Raw genomic sequence first — 22,198 nt, 5'->3', positions numbered from 1 at the left:
TCTCCCAACTCAATTTCAAAGCTTTTCCCACCGCGACAACATTCTCGATTTTCTCTTTCTACGGTCTCTCTCTCCTAACAAAACAACATGCAATATCCCTACAAGCGACTCAAGCTCTCCGATACCCAGCCCGACGACCCGGCCACACTTCAATTTCAGTCTCCGCCGCCGCCTCACCGCCTTACCCAAGACCAAGAATACGCGGTAATGGTCTCCACGCTTCGAAACGTCGTCGCTGGAACAGCCACATCAGCCACCATGGACTTGAATTCTCTCCTCCCTTCACACGCCACTTACTCACCGCGATATACTACTAGTACTAACTGCTACAGCAACACTCTCTTGGCGCCGTCCGATTTGGACACCTGCCACGTCTGCAAAATCAAGGGGTGTCTCGGGTGTATTTTGTTCCCTCCACCGCCAGCAGCTCACTCTCAGGAGGAAACGGGAGGTAATTACAAAAAGGGGCCGAAGAAGAGGGTGAAGAAGAACTACAGGGGAGTGAGGCAGAGGCCTTGGGGCAAATGGGCAGCCGAGATTCGAGACCCGAGACGGGCGACTCGGGTCTGGCTCGGCACGTTTACAACCGCCGAGGACGCGGCCCGAGCCTACGACAAAGCTGCAATCGAGTTCCGTGGGCCCAGAGCAAAGCTCAATTTTCCGTTTCCGGACACAACATTGTTGGCCCAAGAAAGTAATTCAACTCAACCACCACATCAACAGCAGCAGCAAGTAGTTACCGAGCAGGGAAACAAAAATGTCGAATTTTCGAGGGAAGTCGAAACGACGGCGATTTTGAAGGAAAATGAGCTCTGGGAAAAGATTGGGGAAGAGGAATTCCAACAGTGGATGACGATGCTGGATTTTGCTACTGATAATTCCTCAGATTCGGGGAATGCTCATAGTATTTGAGTACAATAAAATTCATATTCTTTTGATTTTTTTGTTTTTGTTTTTGTAAGACATAATTGTAGCTTGTATGTGACTGAAACAAGTTCATTTGTTCTTTCAATTGCCAATGATGCGATCAATTTTTATGGAAAGTCAACAAGTTTAAATTAAGTGTATGTCGAGTTATGCAAGTTTCAGAATTTTAGACCGAATTCAGAATATTAAATATATTCCAATTCTAATTCAATTTTCTTTTGAATTTTGCAGATTTTGAATTTAAATTGGACAGTATATTTTAAAATATATTCCAGCTCGAAATCGAGCAAAATCAAATATTCTTATTCAAGTTGCACCAATACCGTTATGCGTTCGGATAGAAAAGTCTGATTTTTGTTATTAGAAATGCTAAAAAGACTCTCAAATTAGGAACAAGATCCTATATGGACCCTCTTTGTGAGGATCCTAGGTATCAATTCATCATATCCGTTCATTCATTATGCAGCCAAAAATTATTTTGAAATTTTTATTTAGAATTGAATACAAACATTACCTAACGAAAATTAGTCTCAGAATGTGCGATGATTGACTAAGATGAATTGATCCCTCATATCCTCACAAAGATGATCTTCATCCTCAAATTGGGACTCTCCATAAACTCGATGCCACCTGATAATATAATGTCAATTCATATGCCAACATTATAAAACATTGTGCAAAAAACATAAAGTGACAAAAAATCAATTAACAGTGTTACTTTTGAAAGAGTCTCTTTAGCATTTGTCTTTTGTTACTTGGGAGACAGAAAGAGATCATCTCCGGATCTCTTCCACCAAAACCATTTGTGATCTGGACCTTCCAAATTCAAAATTTATCCAACAGTAAAAAATTATCATAACTTTTAAGTAATCAAAATAGATGAGCCATTAAATGAAATTTGAAAAATCGAATTATTTTAGCATGTGTCCTTGATGAAAGAGATCCGCCTTGGGGGACAAATGTCAGGACATTTACCAAGACATCGAAGTGCGATCCACAGGTAGCAATCCAATTGTCGGTCGTTTCACTGTGAAGTAAACGAAAGAACATAAAAGTGACGATGTAATACAACATGTGCGCTTAAATATTCTGAAGGCCCCACCGCAGGCGGCCGTGTGTAGTTAAAGAGTAAAATCTGAGTCGCTTGTGAGAGTTACACGACATGTGCGCATTTAATTTCCGGAGTAAATTAATAGGGATCACGTCTAACACGTTTTAATTAGCTAATGTGAACTGCAACATCACTAAATTAATGGATTATACGTTCTCAAATAAAACAAAAATTAATGCATTATCCTAAGAGAGAGAAACTAGAAAATATAGTCTTATTGGTGGGGGACGTGTGGCTAAACCGAGTAGGGTAATCTAATTTGACATTTTAAATATATATATATTTTTTTAATAAGGATGCATGATTAACACCTGTTCTTCTTCTTTTTTTTTTTTTTTTGTCAAACATTAACACCTGTTAATCAACCTTAACTTTTTCAAGGTAAAATTGGATTTCGTTCAAAACACTATAACGCCATTACTTATCATCTGAATAATTGTCAAAGTTCTAAAAGATTTTAGGCGCTAGTCGAATGGCAGATTGAAACCTAACAACTAGACAAACTAGACAGATTTGAATAAATATATTATTTATTTCATAATAAGGGATATTTCCACTTACAAAATAATAATATTAGAAATGTGAGAAAAAAATAAAATATAAAACAAAAGAATACAAGTTGGATTGTAACAAGTGCTATTCTACCAATCTGTAAGAAAGCCTATAAATTGATTAAAAAGCCCAAAAGGTCCACAGATCTCACCGCCCAAAAAGGCCTACAAATTGTAAAAACAAGCCTAACAAATAAAAAAATTGGTTTTGTACCCAATTTGATCAGCAAAGAGAGAGATTTTTCAGTATGATTGGCACACGAGGTGGTATACTATGTGTCATTATACAAATGGTGGGATTTGTATGTTAAAAAGTTAATAACTCAAAAAATAAAAATTTTCACTACTTACATAAAAACACGTGATGTACCACCCGTGTTCCCGTCACAATGAAAATTTTATGTAACAAATAGACCAAATGGCTTTCTATTTAGTTATCCACACAATTCCCGCATGAGATCCTAAGAGCTATGGAAAAAATATTAAAGAAATATAAAAACAAGTAAATTAGAAGATCATGGGGGCCATCTTATAAAGAAATCGTGCAAAGGCAAATAGGTCATCTTCTTCCTCTCAACGCTGGCATAGCAAAAAATATTTTCAGATTCTGGCGTTCTCCACATGCGCCCGCTAGCCATGGCCCAACCCCTCCCCGTCCCACCTAACTCCGCCTAGGTATCTGCTTAATATTCTTTGCAATTTTTATGAACGATTAGGAGTTAATTGCGGCGGTAGCCAACCGTTCAGTCCCAAGATGATCGCCTAGGTCAATTTTTAGAACACAAATAATTGTGGGTAATTTACTTAATAATGCTAGCCCACGTTGGTTTGTTTTTGTTTTTTTTAATAAAAGTTACTCTACGTTTTATATGAAATTTTACTAGATTTTACTCCCTTCAATTTTGGATGATTTCAAATAATTTTTGTTTATACCATACTTAGGGTCTCCGTATTTAGATCTCGTACAAATACTCGGGGGACTTAAATGTAATTATGTAATAAAAGAAGGGGCAAATATGTAATAAGTAAGGAGCCCTTATTCTATAAAAGGACTCCTCACCCTCACAATTAGGAGAGCCCAACTCTTAGGCCTGTCAAAGCTCTCACTCATATTCAGAGCTCTCTCTTGGGTGAACCATGATACATCTTGTGTTATTTACATTTCTTGCAGATTCACGGTCGGATTTACGTTGTTCCAAGACATCCGATTTTGTACATCAACATTTGGCGCCGTCTGTGGGAAACTACACAAAAAGTTATGTCGGTTCTCTTTCATTTTTTTCATCCCACCACCGTGAATCTGCACAACCCAAGAACCCAAAACCTCCCCCCTTGGGCTTTTCCTCCTTCTCTCTCTCTCTGCTTTCTCTGTTCTTCTCACTTTTCCTTTTCCTTGTTATGCTGGAAAAGGTCAGACATGGCCATTGATTTCATGGGTTACAGAAACACCATCACCAACAGCAGCACCAACAGCTTCTCCGCCAAGTTGGAAGAGAATGCCGTGCAGGAAGCGACTTCCGGCCTTGAAAGCGTCGAGAAGCTTATTCGCTTGCTGTCCCAAGCACAGCAAAATCGGCACCAAGGGAAATATCCGTTGACGGCTATGGACATGGACTGTAGAGCCGTCGCGGACGTTGCTGTTTCCAAGTTCAAGAAGGTCATTTTTCTTCTTGGTCGGACCCGAACCGGCCATGCCCGGTTCCAGCAAGCCTCTTTGACTTTGAGTTCCAGATCGTCTGCTCAAACCCAAAACCAGAGCCAAGAGATTCTCGTCAAGCATGTTCCATTACCATTAGAGTCCACTAAGGTTTACCATGCGACGCCGATCCAGCAGATCCCGTCAACCAACCCACAACCATGTCGTTCTCGCCGCCGCCGCCAGATCCGTCCTCCGCTCTTCTGCGGCTCGAACCACCGTGGCCTCGAGGCTTGCCTCCATCCCCAGAATTCCATGTGCCTTTCTTTTATTCTCCATTCCCCTTGGACTGCACAAACACACATTAGCCTCTGTGCTTGTGAGTTGTGATCTCCCATTTTTGTTTAGAGTTTTTCAAAAGGGGCAAGTGCTTCTGGGGAAGAGTGCTGCTCTGCCTCCTGTCTCACTATCTGAGCTTGGATACAAAAACCCATTTACCTAATTGAGAAACCCCAGAAAAGAAACCCACCAATATTTACATTACAGGTAATGGGATTGATTTGGTTCTGTGGCAGCAGCCCCATTTCCAATATGGGTTTTTCTGGGTTCTTTCAATAAGAGATCTAGAAGACTGAGTTTAAGAAAATTTTCAAATTGAATTGAAGAAAAAACAGTTAAATTCAGTAACACATGGATTTGAAGAGAATATTCCGGAGCCAAAACCCAGATGGAACCCAAAGCCGGAGCAAATTCGCATACTTGAAGCAATCTTCAACTTCGGGGTGGTGAATCCTCCGAGGGATGAGATCAGGAAGATTAGGGCTCAGATGCAAGAGCAACAGCAGCAGTGAAGCATCAACAAGGTTGTGCAATTGCTACAAAGTTGTTAGCTTGACTTCCTCCATCTTAGATGCAGATTAGACCTCAAATATAAAGGATCGGTACAGTCTAGGTGAGCAATCAGATTTGCTTTTCTCACTCTCGCTCGCTGACCCGCGCGCTGCTGCTGACGTGAGCTCTGGTCAAGGTGGGTCATCTTGGTGACCGTGTGATGGCCCTCTATGTGCTCGGTGGATCTCAAGCTCAAAATCTACAGAGGAACATCAATAAAGAAAAACCAATGATGAAAGTAGAGATCTGGAAATGGACTGTGTGAGGGGAAAGTGGTTAATTGAAAAATTAACGAAAGCAAAAGGAGAAAGCTGTGCTCGTGGTTTCATGGATGTGAGAAAGCAAAAGGATAATGCCATGTGAAATTATTTTCGGAGAAAGTGAAAAGAGAACGACAAAAGCAAAAGAGGAAGGTGCAAGTTGTCACCCTTATTCGTCGTTTCAAGCGAGGCAAGCTTCAAAGTTGCAAAGAAAACAAAAAAGCAAAAGAAAGGTGCGGTGGAAAAGAGAAAAGCAAAAGCAGGGAATAAACACCCACACTGCAAAAGCAATGAATAAACACCCTACCAGAATGATGTGATTTACTTTTCTTGTTTTTGAATGATGTGATTTATTTTTCTTATCTTTCGGAGACATATGTATAAACCCCAAAAAAAAAAGGGCAAAGCCCAAAATAAATGGGCTGGAATGTTGTGTGGAGGGCGAAGGCCCATAAGCCCAAAATAGCACCAACCAGATGATCAAAAGTATGCCCAGTACTCCAAAATTATTCGGCAACCTGCCACTATTACCACCAACCAGGTGATCAAAAGTACGCCAAATACTTCAAATTATACATGAGCATTACTTATGTCAATCATACATAAACATTCATGAGCATTACTCATTCAATCATACATAAACATTCATGAGCATCACTCATGTCAACATTCATAAGCATCACTCATGTCAACATCCATGAGCATCACTCATGTCAATCAACATAAACATTCATGAGCATCACTCATGTCAATCAGCTTCAAAAGCTTCATTTACAAAAGCTCTAGCTTCAAAGGCTTCATTTACAGAGCTTCAGCTTCAAAAGTTTCATTTACAAAAGCTCTAACTTCAAAAGCTTCATTAAGCTTCATTTACAAAAGCTCTAGCTTCAAAAGCTTCATTTACAAAAGCTCTTGCTTCAAAAGTTTCATTTACAGAGCTCTAGCTTTAAAAAGCTTCATTTACAAAAACTCTAGCTTCAAAAGCTTCATTTACAGAGCTCCAGCTTCAAAGCTTCACTTGCAAAGCTTCACCTACAAAACTTCAATGCAGGGTATACAAATACCGCCTCCGAACAAACCGCCACTTCGGCCCATACATGGATTCAATTTGAAGTCTCCAGCTAACAGACTCTATTGACCGAAGACTTGGAGACTATACTATACACCATATATTGGGCCTCATAAAAAAATACTTGGGGAACTCTAGCCCATTATTTATGTATTGAGGAGTGAGCCCTTATTTTATAAAAGGGACTCCCTCACCATCATTAGAGAGCATCAACTTTAGCCCATTATTCATGTATTGAGGAGCGAGCCCTTATTCTATAAAAGGGACTCCTTCACTTTCATTAGAGAGCACCCATTATTCATGTACTGAGGAGTGAGCCCTTATTTTATAAAAGGGACTCCCTTACCTTCATTAGGAAGCATCGCCGCCAGCTGAGCAATTGCCTCGCCGTCAGCTGAGCAATTGCCTCTCCGCGAGCATCACTCATAACCCATCACTTATGTATTGAGGAGCGAGCCCTTATTCTATTAAAAGGACTCCCTCACCATCATTAGATAACATCGCCGCCAGCTGAGCAACCGCCTCGCCGCGAGCATCAACTCTAGCCCATCATTCATGTATTGAGGAGCGAGCCCTTATTCTATAAAAGGGACTCCCTCACCTTCAACGCCACAAGCCGAGCCAACCAAGGCAACATAAGCCACAAACAGAGCAGCCTCACAACATGTGCTACTTCTAGTTGAGCATTATTTCAGATTGAGCACCGCCTCATATCGAGCATCAGTTCAAGACAATATCTAGTTACTTCGGCCCACACATGGACTGAATTTCAAGTCTCCAGCCAAAAGACTCTCTTGACTGAAGACTTGGGGGACTACTGTTTATACCATACTTAGGGCTTCCGTATTTAGATCTCGTACAAATACTCGGGGGACTTAAATGTAATTATGTAATAAAGGAAGGGGCAAATATATAATAAGTGAGGAGCCCTTATTCTATAAAAGGACTCATCACCCTCACAATTAGGAGATGCCAACTCTTAGGCCTGAAGCTCTCTCAAAGCTTTCACTCTCATATTCAGAGCTCTCTCTCCCTTAGAAATACAATATCAGTGTGGATGTAGCCCAAACCTTGGGGTGAACCACGATGCATCTTGTGTTATTTACATTTCTTGCAGATTCACGGTCGGATTTACGTTGTTCCAAGACCTCCGGTTTTGTGCATCAACAGTTTCAATTTTCTTATTTTACACTATAAGATTTTAAAATTGTATTGCTTTTGGTTGGGTTGATTGTTTGTTTACTCATTAAATTAAGGAGCATTAAGACAAGGGGTTCAAATTGATTGTTTGATTATTCATTAAATTACATTTTACCACTTCAACTTTGGATCTCGTAATAAACTCATAACTCATCTTTTAAACATTGCAATAAGATACATTAACTTACAAATTTATTGCAATGTCGACCTCTGTTATATTTCTATTAAATTGACATTTAAGTAATGACATAACAGATGCGGCCCCCACATTTTTATTCATGTAGAAGACAAATTTGTGACAAGTGGATAAAAAACAAAGGCTTTTTAGCCAAAATGCTCATTAAGATTTGCATAACTCCTCACCTTGATCTTTGAGATTTGAAATCAATAGAAGTAGTCCCTGAGTTTGTCTACCATCAATCATTTTGGTCATTCTATGAAAAATCTCCATTAAATAAGGCTAAAATGACAAAAATACCCTCAATTTTTGTCAAATCATTTGTCCATTGTTTATTAAATTGAGGGTATTTTTGTCATTTTTATCCTTATTTAATATACTTTTTCATTGAATGATCAAAATGATTGATGATTGACAAACTCAAGGACCACTTATATTGATTTCAAATCTCAATGACCAAAGTGATGAGTTATGCAAATCTCAAGAACCATTTTGACTAAAAAAACAAAACACAAATTAAAAAAAAAAAAAAAAAAATATATATATATATATATATATATATATATATATAAAATTATTTAATAAAGTAAATGAACCAGAAATTTAATTATTTAATTGTTGGTAGTGACCTGTGTTCTTAAGAATCTTCATTCCAATGCCCATGGTGTGTTTTTCAAAGGTTCCTAAACCACATCCCCGCCGCCACCGTCGCCGCCCTTTGCTCCTAGTCCTGCAATTTGACGTTCTATAAAACCTCCTCCACTCTAAGACAGATTGCTAGTCTGTTTTAGCAATTTCAGCTTTTCCCTCTCCTTGTGTCTCCTATCTGCTCCCTCTTTCATCTTCTGCTCAAACGTCGTCGGCAAAAACTCTGCTCCTCATCGTCGTCGTCGTCCTCTCCCTCGACGGACCCAAATTATGATTTTCAAAACCTAAACCTAGTGGTGGCGTTGAGGCCAGGTTGCTTATCATCGTTTTGCTGCTTTGAATTGTCGTCAACCTCCTAGTTGGGCATGATGATTTTGGTGGAGGCGAAGTTGATGGGCTTGGTGAGGTCAACCTTTCGGTCTTTTCGGCTTTTTTTGGAGCTGTCATTGTCATTGTCGTCGTTGGTTCGAGAAGAAATCCTTAGCCATATGAATAGGGGATAAGGATTTCGGCACACACCGATGAGGTTGGATAGGGTTAACAATTGGAGGGATTGACGGAAGTGAGGCGACGAGATTTGGAGCGGCTGAGAGGGGGGATTAGGGTTCTCGAGATGGTGTTGGCGTTTTTTTTTTTTTTTTTTTTTTTGGCTGGCGGCTTCAAAGTTGAATTTTTTTTTTAAGTGTAATTTTTTTTCTTTCAAATTTTAAGTATTTTTCTGACATCTGAAGTCGGTGACAATGAGCGTTTCCGTGAACTCTTTGATACGAAAGATCCTTGCTCGTCACTTTGGGATTCTTTCGCGCATGCCATAACACCATGCTTTGGTGCCCCCAGTGAGGCTAGGTTGACGACGGGCTCACGCCTCTGAAGCTCCCCTTACTCTTTTAGCGGCACCAACTTTGAAATGGCGTGTTGAAGCGTGGCGATCGCCTTTGCCTTGCTCCTAGTTGTAACGTCGATGGATTCTCCACTTGCAGTAGAAGTGCTAACGCTTATTCCCTTGGTTGTGAGAGTAACTTGTCCCTTCTTCAAAGCCATTGATTTCTAAATGTAATTGGATTTCTTGAACGAGGAAAGAGATGAAAGGCAGAGATAGTCCCACTAAGCGTGCCAAATTTGTAAACACGATTTTTTTGTGACAAATCAAACAAGAACACGTGTACAAAGTAAATTTGTATTAATGCAAATGTAGGGTTACAACCTCTAATACAAAGTTTCGATCTTCTTATTTGATCTTCGGTTTGCAAAGTGTGTATGTGTATGGTCGTTGATTCAAGTGTCGCGATAACTTTATCTTGGATGAACGGATGCTGCAAGGTTTTGGCTATTGGCAATGGAGGAAAAGACACGTGGCTCTTGGCAATGGAGGAACAGACACGTGTAGAGGTGCTTGGTGTTTCTTTACGAGAGTGACGAAGAACACAAGGAGCTTTCTGAGTCTTTTGAGTGTTTAAGGCTTGAGAGCTTCAACATCTAGGTGTTTGGATTGATTTTTGGACCCCTTTCTTTGTCTTGAAGCCTTGTATTTATAAACTCTCCAAGCTTTGCTTACAAAAAACCAAGACTTGATTTGTGTCTTGGTTCGTGACTTGTGATTTGACTTCATCAATTAATATTTGACTTCATCAAATAAAATCAAATAAATCAATCATCCCATTTTGGCTTTACTATATTTAAATTTAAATTATTTAATTTAAATTAACATTAAATAACTCTTTTCTGCCAAGTGTTGACATGTGTTCTCTTGATGACTTGTCTGATTTGATGAGTCACATACTAAATATCCGTACGATTTGTGGGATACATAGTACATACCATGTATAAACCTTCGTATGTTGAAATTTATTGCTTGATGAACATTTATTTTCATAAAAATTTTCATGTCAACAGTTTCATTCTGTTTCCAATTTAGCGAATCCATGATCTTCTAAAACCCGTGGATAAACTTGCGTACGTAAAATCTACTTGTTGACCATTTCATTTCGTCAGCGTGTCGAACTTTAATGCGCAGAGGCAAAGTGAATTGTGAAGGATGAGCAATGATGGTGTCTTGTCCCTAAGAACAAAAGGAACATATATAGCTCATATCAAGTAAATTAATCAATAGGTCTCTTTAACGACCAGCAAAATGGAGAGCTGAGTTATGATAGCGAAAGGAGGTTGCAGGTTTCTTAAGGCCTGATCTTTAGGCTAATGACACTCTACGTACCGTCTTGTCATCATGTCGGAACACTCCAAAATGATCCATGAAGCTGAAAGAAATCACTGACTTTGGTTTCTTAAAAAATGCGAGGATATTCTACTCCAAGAAGAGTGAAAAGTTGGACGAACCCACACTATTGCTCAGCAACAATGTATCAAATTCTCCTCACGCATATAGAATGTCCTCCTTGCCATCTCTGAAAGAAAAATATTCGCTCACGTTTTAGTTGTTTAAGAGACGTCTGTAACGCGTGTGAGGGGGTATAAACGTAAGTTCTGACGTACAGTAACCATCCCGAGATCAAATATGACCACTAATACAAAAAATTTGAATGCAAATGAATTCCACATTTTTTTTTTCTTTTTGCACGCCTTATTATGGGCCTTTAAATTTCATAATTCATACAATAATTAAGGAACACAAATAAATAGGGTGTGCAAAGGAAAAAAAAAAAACGTGTGCGAAGTTAAATCAACACTCATACACTCCCCATGAGCTCTTTACTCTTTCTAGTCCTATTTTCTTGACAGCCCTGCCCTGAAACCGTTCAATCAGCCGCGACTGCAGACATACGGCCATGTGGAGGTCTTCAGGTCGGCCTCCTACTGGTCTCTCCTTTTATCTCCTCTCTCTTTATTGTTCAGTTTTTCTGTTAGCAAGCTGTTATTTGGGGTTTGGGGGTTTTGAGTTCTTCATACAATTTGCTCATTTCCATGTTTAATTGTATAATCTCTAATAAGTAAGGGGGGTATTCGATTGGAATTTTGAAGAATTTTAGAAGACGCGTAAATCTTGGAGTTTGTTAGAATTTTAATGGACTTCTATAGACTCCATGTTTACAGTGAATTTTTTTAAAATCTCACGCGGAGAGACATGCTGGTGTAGTCAATTTTGATTTCGGAGGATTTTATGACAGATTTCAAAGGATTTTAATAGACTCTACAATACTATATGGATTTTGGCAAATTTATATGGATTTATATTATAGATTTGTACGGTTTGTATTGACTTCTTTCATAGATTTCTTAGGATTTTTTAGTTGACATCTACAACATCAAATGAATTTCTTTCTCAGTGTACAATTTGAAATTAAAAAAACATAAACATAAACATAAACATATATATATATATATATATATATATATATTGATATAAACATACATATATTGATACAAAAATACAAGCCAATCAAATACAAGGTTCTAAAAATCGAGAAGCACAAGTCGGACAACGGGTAAGAGCCTCAGGCGGCCTAGGTGGATTTATGTAAATTTATTATATATCTTGTAAATAAGTGTCTATTTACACCTAAAAAAACCTATACTTGTATGGAAAAAAAACTATACTTGTATGGACTGCAAAAATAGAAGTAGAAGTATACACAAAGTATATACATCCATAAAGTTAAATATTTAAAAAACAATAAGCATAAAATCATAATGAGGAGGATTCTTGGATGATAGACTAAATTCTTCTTGTTCAAGATCCTTGCATTGGATTGGACATAGACTAAAATATTTAACCTTGTTGTATCTAGTTTATTTCTTTTCTTTGTATGCATCCCTTCAAAAGTATAGCTGCTTTGAATTTGGAGCATGTAACCTTATATTACCAGTTCGAAAGACTAAGGGCTGGTTTGGTATTGCTGTGCTTTGAAAAAAAGCTGCTGTGAGAATAAGCGGCTGTGCTGTGAGAATAAGCGGCTGTGAAATAAAGCCAGTAGAGTGTTTGGTAAACTTTTTTGTGAAAGTGCTTTTGGAAAAAAAATCAGGATGATAGTGTGTCTTTTCATTAAAGGAGCATTGTAGCTCTGTGTGCTTTGAAAAAACTGGCTTTTTTTCAAAGCAGCAAATAGCAGCTTCAGCTTTTCCTTTGATTTTCAGCTTATTTTCACAGCAGCTTCCAAAATAAGCCTTTTTTTTTCAGTTTACCAAACACAAAAATGACCCTCAGCTTTTTTTCACAACTGGCTTTTTTTAAAATCACCTCAATCCCAAACGGGGCCTAAGTCCCTCAAATCCCTTTTTAAAAACTGTCCCTCAAATCGGTGCACATATCCAAGGAATGTCCTCTCTCCTACATAATTAAGGCATGCCCTTCGATTGACTATTTGTCATTAACTTCATGTTATATTAGCTCAATTAGAGTTTCAAGCTCCAGTCTCAAATCCTTGGAAGTTATGCATTGCTGGTCTGAGAGGAACGAAGTGGATAGTTTGCCCTGTATGACAGTTGAAGCTATGAATCTGGAATCATTACGATTTGTCTCAGAATATCCACTCCTTGTGGGAATTTTTTTGTCTGAATGCCGCACGCAACTTAAGATATTTTAACATCCATGCTCGGCACCTGCAAAAATTTGTATTAAGAGATGGATGCCAAGATACGGTGAAGGCCACCATCACTGCTCCAAATCAACTCTGATTCATTTTTATTGGTCATTTGAGGTCTATGAACAACATTTCAGTCGAATCTCCAAATCTCTCGGAGGTTAGAATCCAACTTCGGGATTCAGAACCTGCCATCGACTGGTCATGGAATCATTTTTCTACCCTGAGCGATTTTCTCCATAATTTTGCTTGCTCTGAAAAAGTAGCCCTCTTTGTTCACGATGTTGTGGTAAGTAGCCATCTCTTTAATTAGTTTGTAATGCTGTTCTGTATTTCAAGTTGTGCCTTAATTTGTTGACTCAACGACTGGTGTGCAGGCTCTCATTTTCCCGGAAGATTTCAGAAAGACGTGCTCTTCACCGTTGCGTAACGTCAAGGAACTTGAGCTAAGGATTCTTTCTCCATCGGGTGCTAGAGACTCCGACTTAAGAGACTCCTTGGTTTGGATGGCACCTTCTGCGAGCATTCCACTGGTGAAGTACTCTTGAGATATCTCGCCAACGTAAAACACTGCTTTCGGGGTTAAAAAGACAGCCACAACTGTTTTCCCTTGTGTTCGGGCAGGAATGTCGCCTGTGGGCGTTCCTGGCTCGAGCGAAAAGCTCATTGGAGAAGCTTCGTCAACTAGAAGAAGCTGAAAATAGTTCTATCGATTTGCATATTTGCGTATATTTTCTCTGTTGATGCACTACAACACAACAACTCATCTACCACGATAATTTTATCACAGACTTTATGAGCTCGTTATAAAAAGTACAAATTTACCACGGGCATAATAAGCACGTAGTAATAACAATATTTTATCACGTACAAATCTTAGCTTGTTGTAAAATAGCAATGAATGACCACTCGCAAAATTGCACGTTATAAATATACTAAAACCACCGCGGACAATGCTTGTGGTTATTATTGTTAACCCCCACATCGTTTTTTTGTTATCCATCACGGACATAATATGTGGTGGAATCACACACTTAACTAAAAAATTTAGAGGAGGCGGGACAAGAATTTTGCAAAATTTCTAACATCTTTGAAATTTGAAAATTTCACAGCACTTCTGCACACTTCTCAAATTTCATTTATTGGTTTATCTCATCCCATCAGCTAGTAACCGCAAAACTCCCCCTCCCCAAATCGTGAGAAATTAAACTGATCTCTGTCACTCTCCTCTCTCTTAACATTTCACCAACAACAATCATTTTTCAGTTTTCTCCTTTCTTCCTCGTCCACCTTGAGTCCTCAAGTATCTTCGCTACTCTCTCTCTCTCTCTCTCTCTCCCTCTCTCCCCTCTGTTTGGCTACCGATAAAATCCCAATTCACCACTATTCCATTTCCCCAATAACCAAATAGAGAACTCATTTTGTAAAGCTCCCAACTTTCTCCTTCAATTGGATTAAAATTTGTTAATTTTTTTTGTCAAATTCGTTGACTTGCAACTTTGTGGTTCAGTTTGTGAAGGGAATTTATGGAAATTGACATTGATGAGCTTCTGGGTCGTAACCGGCCGGTGAGCATTCCGACGAAAAGGGCGATTTACATGTGAGGATATTGCATGTCCGAGCAGACGGGTTGGAATGGGAAGGAGTAGCAGTTAAGGATCCCGAAGTAGCTCTCCAGGGCTTTTTAGGTGCATGGCCAGGGCTAATTGGTGGTGGCTGGACATTGCTTGCGATTGCGAGCACACCGCCTCTGCTGCCTCAGATAGGTTGCTTTTCACTTGGGGTAATTAAGCTTCATTTTTTTATTTTATTGTTTTAAGTCTCTGGTTATGGTAACTTGTTGAAATGATGAAGAAAATTGTTGGGTTCCTAAATTGGTGGGATTAATTTATCATTGTCTAATGAATTGTGATGAAATTAATTTTGGGGCATTGATTTAAACAAATTGCATAATGGGAGTTTAGTGTTCCTGCATAATTATGTTTGAATTATAAGAGTAAAAGAACAAACTCGAGAGTCTGCTATGCGTGGTGTAAGTTTCTTTATGTTTTGTTATACTGCCACATTGAATTTCAGGATCAAAGAAAGGTTTTGGTTGGAAGAATTGGGTCATAAGGTATTGCTATCTCTCTTGTTTGAACTGTAGTAAATGATATTTCTATCATGGCGTACAGGACGAGTTGACTACCTAAGTGTTATATGGAAAAGGAGAATTAAAGATGATTCCTTTGCTGGATGTTGAACAAGTATTGGTATGTACTGTATCTAATGCTAAATGAAGTTTCAATGTTCCTTGACTCTTTGGTCCTTATAATTTCAGGTGTCTTAGGTACTTTTTTGACATGCACCATGTACTCACTTGGATCATGATTACTTGCCTTTTATCTAATTGACTTTGTGAATTTGAATTGTTTTGTGTATGATGTCCTTAAGTGATGAGTTTTGATTTCTAAGCTGTATATTTTTCCTTGTTTGTCTCATAGGTGGTTGGTGGTTCTACTTCATGAGGGTTTATAATTCAAATATCAACTATGCAAATTTGAATTGTGATTGGCTTGAAGAAAGGATTGCAGAAAAGATGAATATCATTGGAGGACCAAGGATGGAACCAGGACTTGAGTTTGTTTTAGAGTGAAACAAAGTCTACATGTTTTGGTACACTACTGTAGCATAACTCAGTGATTTGGTTTTCTTAATATAACTACTCATTTTGTTGTTAGCTTTTAGTTTAATATTTGAATATGTGAATTTTTATAAAGTAAATATGCAATCTTGTAAATAAATATCTTTATATATATATATATATTTGTTTATTGATTAATTTTTTTTTTAATTTTCAGAAAATTTTATACAACGGGCAATAGCCGTGATCAATTTGTAATCCACAATGGCCAAAACACGTGGTATTGAATTCCAATATACCACGAACACAATTTGTGGTTACATTGCATTTGACAACGAACATAGCCCGTGGTAGAAATAGAGACTTTTTATCACATCCAGAATACTAACGGGCACGATGTTCGTGGTAGATTGCAATTTATCACAGACATCCACCGTGGTAGATGAGCTTTTTTCTACTAATGATGGCTGTGATTCTGCGACGTGTATTGAAGGGAAATTTTGTTAATTAATTGGATCATGGAATTTCCATGTTTCTGTATTTTTCGAAAGGAATACTTTGGATGCGGTCCCTAATTCTTAACATTTTTTTATTAAAACCTTAATAGTATTCAAAGTTTGATCAAACTCCCTTGACTTTGTACACCTCATTATATTACTATTAATATTTATATTTTTATAGTTTTGACATTAATTGTTTGATATTTTATGAGATTTATAATCCTATAAATTTAAAATCCCTCATTCTAATACTATTAGAAACGGTTACAATTAAAAAATTCAAACATTTTGATTGAATAAATGGATAAAAATTATGTAAAAATAAGAAATGGCGAAAGAAAGTATCCATAGTGTTAAAAAAATTGGTACACTTCTGTTGACCCTAAAAATTACCAAGCCTACATGGCACGTAGGCCGAGTAATCAAGAGCTAACTACGTCCTTCAGTTGAATGCGGGGTGTGCCAACTCGTCGGCTGAGCTCGGCTGATGAGTAAAATGTGTTGACGTTGCGTTGAGCGTGCGACTGACTTTGTCTTGCAATTCCGACTGAGGAAGAAACACGTCTTGGCCTCTTGGGTTCTCGAACCTGAAGACAAGGCTACTATTCTTAAGAAGTTCACAAATCGTCATCGTCGGATTCGGTCATAGTGATGGTATTCGTCAGAGTAAACTCACGCCGAATCGACACCAAAGTGTAAGGGCACAAATACTCAAAGCGGATATAAGTCTTAACAGTAAACGTGGTTCGGTTGTCGGAATGCCGAATTCTAAATCCCACTTGTGAGTATCCAATCATAAAATAACTCGGCGTGCAATGTGCCGAGCCCAGTAAACTGTAACACCTCACTTCGCCGAGAAGGCTGATGAGATAACCTCAACCAATAAGGATTCGGAAATCCTTCTCGACTAAGACTTGGATAGATAACCAGTCACCCTTGATGCAGTGCTGTTTATGCCAACTGAAGATGCTGCGAGATTGACTGATTCTATGGCGATAGTGTTGTTTATACCAACTGAAGATATCACCGGTTGCCTTCACAGTGCTGTTTATCCAAACTGAAGGTATGTCGGCGAAAAGAAAAGAAAAAATTCTCAAGGTTGTTGAGAGAATTTGCACAAGGCAGTTATGTGTTGAATTGAAGGGGCTTGTTTTGATGTCTTCCCTCCCTATTTATAGCAGTAGGTCTTCTCTGGATCGAGTTAAAACCCTACTCGGATTAGGACTTCTTATTCTGGTCAAACACTATCTCGACCAGTCCTATTTTCACTACGACTTTGAACCCAGTCCTTTATCGTCGCATTCATTTCCGGGTTATCAATATCTTTATCTTGCCGAAACTCCTTATTGTGCCAGGATTCAATTACTCGTTCTCACATCAAGACTTGGCTGACCTAGGCTAGGAACCCTATGAACTAGACGATCCACGATAACCTTTTCGTAAGGCCTTTTGGGCCGAGAATAAAACTTGGCCCAAACCAACATTTTGGGCCCAAACATTGCCTCCTCGTTTATGAGGCTTTTTCAGCCTGAAATCTCTAGCCGAGCCCTGACCTTGAAGAAGCGAAACCAGACTCCATCTCCCGAGGTGCATTTATGAAGCACGATTGCACGATTGCACGATCTTGATCTCGTTAGATATCTCACCAAGTGTCCTCTTCTCAGCATGACTTGAAATGTCCTTTCATCATTACCCTTTTGATCTGCGAGATTTTTGGATTTCTCAAGAGGTGTAGATGTCCAGACGTCTAAAAATCATTATACCTGTCACCGCATGCCATCGTGCAATCTTAATTTGTAAATCTTTCGGTACCCTCGAGATCGTGCGAACACCGAAACGTCATTTCTTCATAAAAGAACGTCGTCACGATATCATCATGAATCCTCAATCTGCGAGTTTTTCAGTTCTTTCTCCTAGGTCTGTTAATACTCTCTGTCACTCCATAATTATTAGCGATCTTCCCGATCACTCTCATCCTAACTTTTAAAAATCCTCGCTTGATCTTTCCTTCCACAAGTCTATAAATACCCAGACTTCTATTATTCATTCTTTACATTTTCAAATTCTCCAAAATCTCTCCTGTTCAGAAAACCAAAGAAAACCCCCTGAATTCTTCCCAGAAAACCTTCAAAACCATTTCTAATGGCCTCCTTCATCTCCAAGCTTTCTAAGGAATGTGACGAATATGGGGCAATCATCAACCAACGCTCAATCAAGACTTTGCACTTTGAGAGCGACATGAGCACCACCCACCAGATCCTTGGTCCACTTTTTAAGGACACAGTGCCACTAGCCATCACCAAACTCTTCAAGGATCACTGCCTAACACCCCTACTGCAAGGGTTTGAATTATCGAAATGGGATTCAGCAAAATCTCATGGCTCCTGGCCTTCGACCACTGCGACCTGGGTTGCACGAATGGAAAAGATTTTCGATGAGCAATGGAAAGCTCTTGGCATTTACGATGCAATTCACCTTTCGTCTATGGAGCTTGTCGTGGACAAGGAGCTTCTTATGGTAGCCTCAAGCTTCTGGTGCTCAGCCACCAACACTATGGTCCTCCCATTCTGCCCCATTGGCCCCACTATCATTGACATTACCGCGATCCTAGGGACTTCCCCTTTTGGCATCCTAGTTGACGCTACCCTCTCCAGGTACCCGTCAAACATCGACCTAAAATCGTTTTTCAACAATCGGGCCATCGAAACGCTGAGCGGAGAAGGTCAAGAACCCTCAAAGGAAGACGTTCAGAAACTTTATAAGAACTTCCTTAACTACGACACCCTTTACCTCCACTTTGTCGGCCGAGGAGAGGAAAACCTATGACGGGAGGAACACGAAGCCTTCATTTTCTATTGGTATAACAAATTCATTTGTTGTACCAAGTCCAATAAATGCTTGGTCGAGAACATGCCGGTGGCCGAAACCCTAGCTAGCGGTCACACCCTGGCGCTTAGTGCAGCCATTCTTGCCCATCTCCTACGCTGTTTGGGCGAGATGACCCTCCACAAGATCGACCTACACCAGAGTGGCCCCTTCTGGGTATTCCAACTCGGGCTGCAGGTTTATTTTGTCACTCTTCGGCCAAAACTCGCCAGCTTCTCACCTACTGAAGCACTCGACATTTAGCTGGCTTCTCGACCAGCACCTCCTCACCAGGCTGAATACGTGTTTAGATACTTCTTTGGCCTTGATGTCCTTTCCGACGACGAATTCTTGATCTGCTATCGTCGAGAGTATCCTTTATCGATCAAACTCCCCACATCAGCATGGAGTGCATATGATGATGCTGATCTTTGTCAATTCTGAGGATCGTTTGTGCTTACCCGTGACCTTCCTCTTGGGTGTGACGCTCACTGAGCAAGTTGGGAGGTATATCACCCCCACTTCACTACTTGATAACTCGGTTATCTTCAAGGTTGCCCAGTGCCTCTTCTTACCTTTCGCTTTATGCTAAGCCGAGGACGCCTATCTGGCTCTTCAGAAAAAGATTGCAAGATGCCAAAAGGGAGTTTCTGGAACGATGCCAAAAATTCCGCCTTCGACCAACCGTTCCAGAATCTCTTAGCACTGATACTTTCGGTGACTGGTGGGAAGAGTATACCCAAAAATTTTTTAGCGCTCCAGTCGAAGACGTCCTGAACAAGATCTTTAGCGATCAACCTAATAAAGCTTTGCCCCCAATCCCAAGGTAATGGTCTATTTCTACCTTATTCCTTCGACTTTGAACTCTACTAATTTGCTTTTGCTTTCTCAGGTAGTCGGTCACTGAAAAAGGCAGAAGTGATCGCTGTCGCTGCGGCTGGGAAAAAAATTTATTATCTCCAAGAGGACTAAGACTACCGCGCATGCCCTGCTAAGCAAACAGCCTCGTCAAGAGACCGAGACGGCTATCGAACCCCCTCGCCACGTAAAACGGGTCAATAAGCTGGCGAAGAAAGGAGAACGGGAGATTCATGTTATCTCTTGCCAGACTATGAGAGCGACGACTCCTAGTGTTTCCCATTCTGCCCCCGTAGTCCAAGCCTCGACAAAGAAACGGCCATTTCCGGCCAAAGAAACAACCCAAGTCCGGCCTGTTGCTAAAGTTATCGAACCAGTTGTTGCTCCACTGGTCGAGGCATCTGCAGCTTCGGGGTCAGCTGCTGCGCCCATCTTGGAAGGGGCAATCCCCTCGGCCAAGAAAAATCTTCCCGAAAATCCAAAACAAACGACAGTCGTTCTAGAAGAGAGCGATGGGAACGACGAGATTCCATTGACGAGTCACCCTCAACCACGTAATCGACCTCCCCCCGTGTCCGAGGCTGTTGTTCAAGTCGGCCCTCCTGCGGCCAATCATGGAAAACAACCTGCCGTAGAGCCAGAAGAGACGGCAGAAACGCCCGTTCACCCGCAGGCTTAGGACCTCAACATTCCTCCCCAAGAAGCCACTTCGACCTTTGTAAGTACCTCTACTGCTTCTCTTTGGTTACTTTTCTGCCTTAGAATTCTAAACCAGAAAGATACTAAATGTCAGGTGCCTACCCATTCTTTTCATCGAAAATTCTACGCGCTGAAGGGTGTTATCTATATTTCTTGGCCGCCTCAGTGGCCATCGAACGTAGATAACCTTCATGGGCCGCGTGAACCAAGAAGCAGTCTAAGATACTGGGCTTGGCCATTAAGTTCTTTAGGTTCGAGCAATGAACCCGAAGATATGGCCGAAGTCTCATCTCAGCAAGTTTAAAACAAAAACCTTCTTGCTATATTCTTTCGTGATTTCCTTACGCTTAAACAATTTTCGTGTGCAGCCTTCATAGAAAGTCAAGTTTGATGCTCTTTTATCAAGCACTTTTGGAGCGGCTGGTCCTTCGGCAACTACGACTGAACCTGCCGAATCAGCTGATCTGGTTCGATTGCAAGAAGTTCTGTCTCTCTCAGCGTCACAAGTCCTCGAATGCAAAGGTCTTGATTTGTTGGGTGCATGCCTGAACGACCTCGGAACTGATGGTCAATTAAGCGCCGAAGCTATTGTTCAGGCGTCGTCCACCTTGGAGTGAATTCGGGAATCCTTCAGTATTTTCGAGAACGCTCTTCGAGCTGACGATGACTTGAAAGCTGCAATGGCCATTCAAGACACTATTCGTCCAAAGATCGACGCTTTAAAGGTGAAAATGGAGGCCCTGGCCGACCTCGACCGTCAAATGGCTGAACTGGCAAAACGGAGGTCGGCCATAGCTTCTGAGCTTGCGAGGGACTTTGAGTCGAGCGGAAAATCTTGTTTAACAGAATACGCAGTGAACACGAAGCGAGTCGAGCAGCTGAAGATGGACAAGAAGAACCGGCAAGCCGAGGTCGTAATGGGCGAGGTGAGGTGGTTGGAGCTGAAGGCCCTTCTTGGAACTCTTCTTCCTTCATCACCCTAAAATTATTTGACTGTAAACCGACTTATCAATGAAATGAAACAAGCTTTTATTCTTGCATCTCCCATGTGACTGGGTAGTATTTTTTTATGAACTTTCCATTGATTGGCAACTTGTGAATAATACCGGTTCGATCTCTAAGATGGTATGCCCCCTTACCAAGGACTTTATGGAAGACAAATGGTCTTTCCCAATTCGGCGACCATTTGCTGAACCTGGGATCTTTAATTCCCACGGGTAGCACAGTTTGCCAAACTAACTCTCCCTTGCCGAACGTTTTTTGTTTGACTCTTTGATTATAAGCTCGCTCGGTAATTTTTTTTTATGCCACTAGAAGATTGTAAGTGTCAAGCCGATCTTCTTCCAAATCTTCTAACTCTTGTAACATGGCCTGGTTGTATTCGGCGTTGGACAAACTACTCTGATCAATCACGCGTAAAGAATTTACACTTAGCTCGACTGGTAACATCACGTCATGTCCATAGGTTAACGCATATGATGTGGTCCTCGTTGCCGACCGGGGTGAAGTCCGGTATGCCCATAAGGCTTCATTCAATTTTAAATGCCATATGCCAGGTCTTTCTTTTATCATTTTTTTGAGAATGCCGATCAAAACCTTATTACTTGCTTTGGCTTGTCCATTCGCTTGTGGATAGTATGGTGTGTA

The 22,198-nt window shown here is 40.2% G+C and overlaps 2 protein-coding genes and 1 long non-coding RNA gene across 4 annotated transcripts; all 3 read left to right on the top strand.

Moving 5' to 3' along the window:
• LOC126624798 (ethylene-responsive transcription factor ERF109-like) lies at window positions 1–1,062 on the top strand. Its single transcript, XM_050293908.1, has one exon. The coding sequence runs from the start codon at window positions 88–90 to the stop codon at window positions 910–912; it is 825 nt and encodes a 274-aa protein (XP_050149865.1). The 5' UTR covers window positions 1–87; the 3' UTR covers window positions 913–1,062.
• Window positions 1,063–13,106: 12,044 nt separating this feature from the next.
• LOC126622400 (uncharacterized) lies at window positions 13,107–13,712 on the top strand. The gene is made up of 2 exons (XM_050291118.1): window positions 13,107–13,295; window positions 13,384–13,712. The coding sequence occupies exons 1-2, from the start codon at window positions 13,128–13,130 to the stop codon at window positions 13,552–13,554; spliced, it is 339 nt and encodes a 112-aa protein (XP_050147075.1). The 5' UTR covers window positions 13,107–13,127; the 3' UTR covers window positions 13,555–13,712.
• A 369-nt stretch (window positions 13,713–14,081) lies between these two features.
• LOC126622401 (uncharacterized) lies at window positions 14,082–15,789 on the top strand. Of its 2 annotated transcripts, none has more exons than XR_007623438.1 (4): window positions 14,082–14,309; window positions 14,517–14,789; window positions 15,181–15,258; window positions 15,490–15,789. It is a non-coding gene; the product is annotated as an uncharacterized LOC126622401 (long non-coding RNA). The 2 variants fall into 2 exon arrangements; XR_007623439.1 differs by having other exon boundaries at window positions 14,297–14,429.
• The last annotated feature ends 6,409 nt before the right edge of the window (window positions 15,790–22,198 follow it).

Source organism: Malus sylvestris, chromosome 5 (genome assembly GCF_916048215.2).
Source record: "Malus sylvestris chromosome 5, drMalSylv7.2, whole genome shotgun sequence".
Taxonomy (NCBI): domain Eukaryota; kingdom Viridiplantae; phylum Streptophyta; class Magnoliopsida; order Rosales; family Rosaceae; genus Malus; species Malus sylvestris.
Note: the sequence above shows the minus strand (reverse complement) of the source record. Positions and strands in the feature narration are given on the sequence as shown.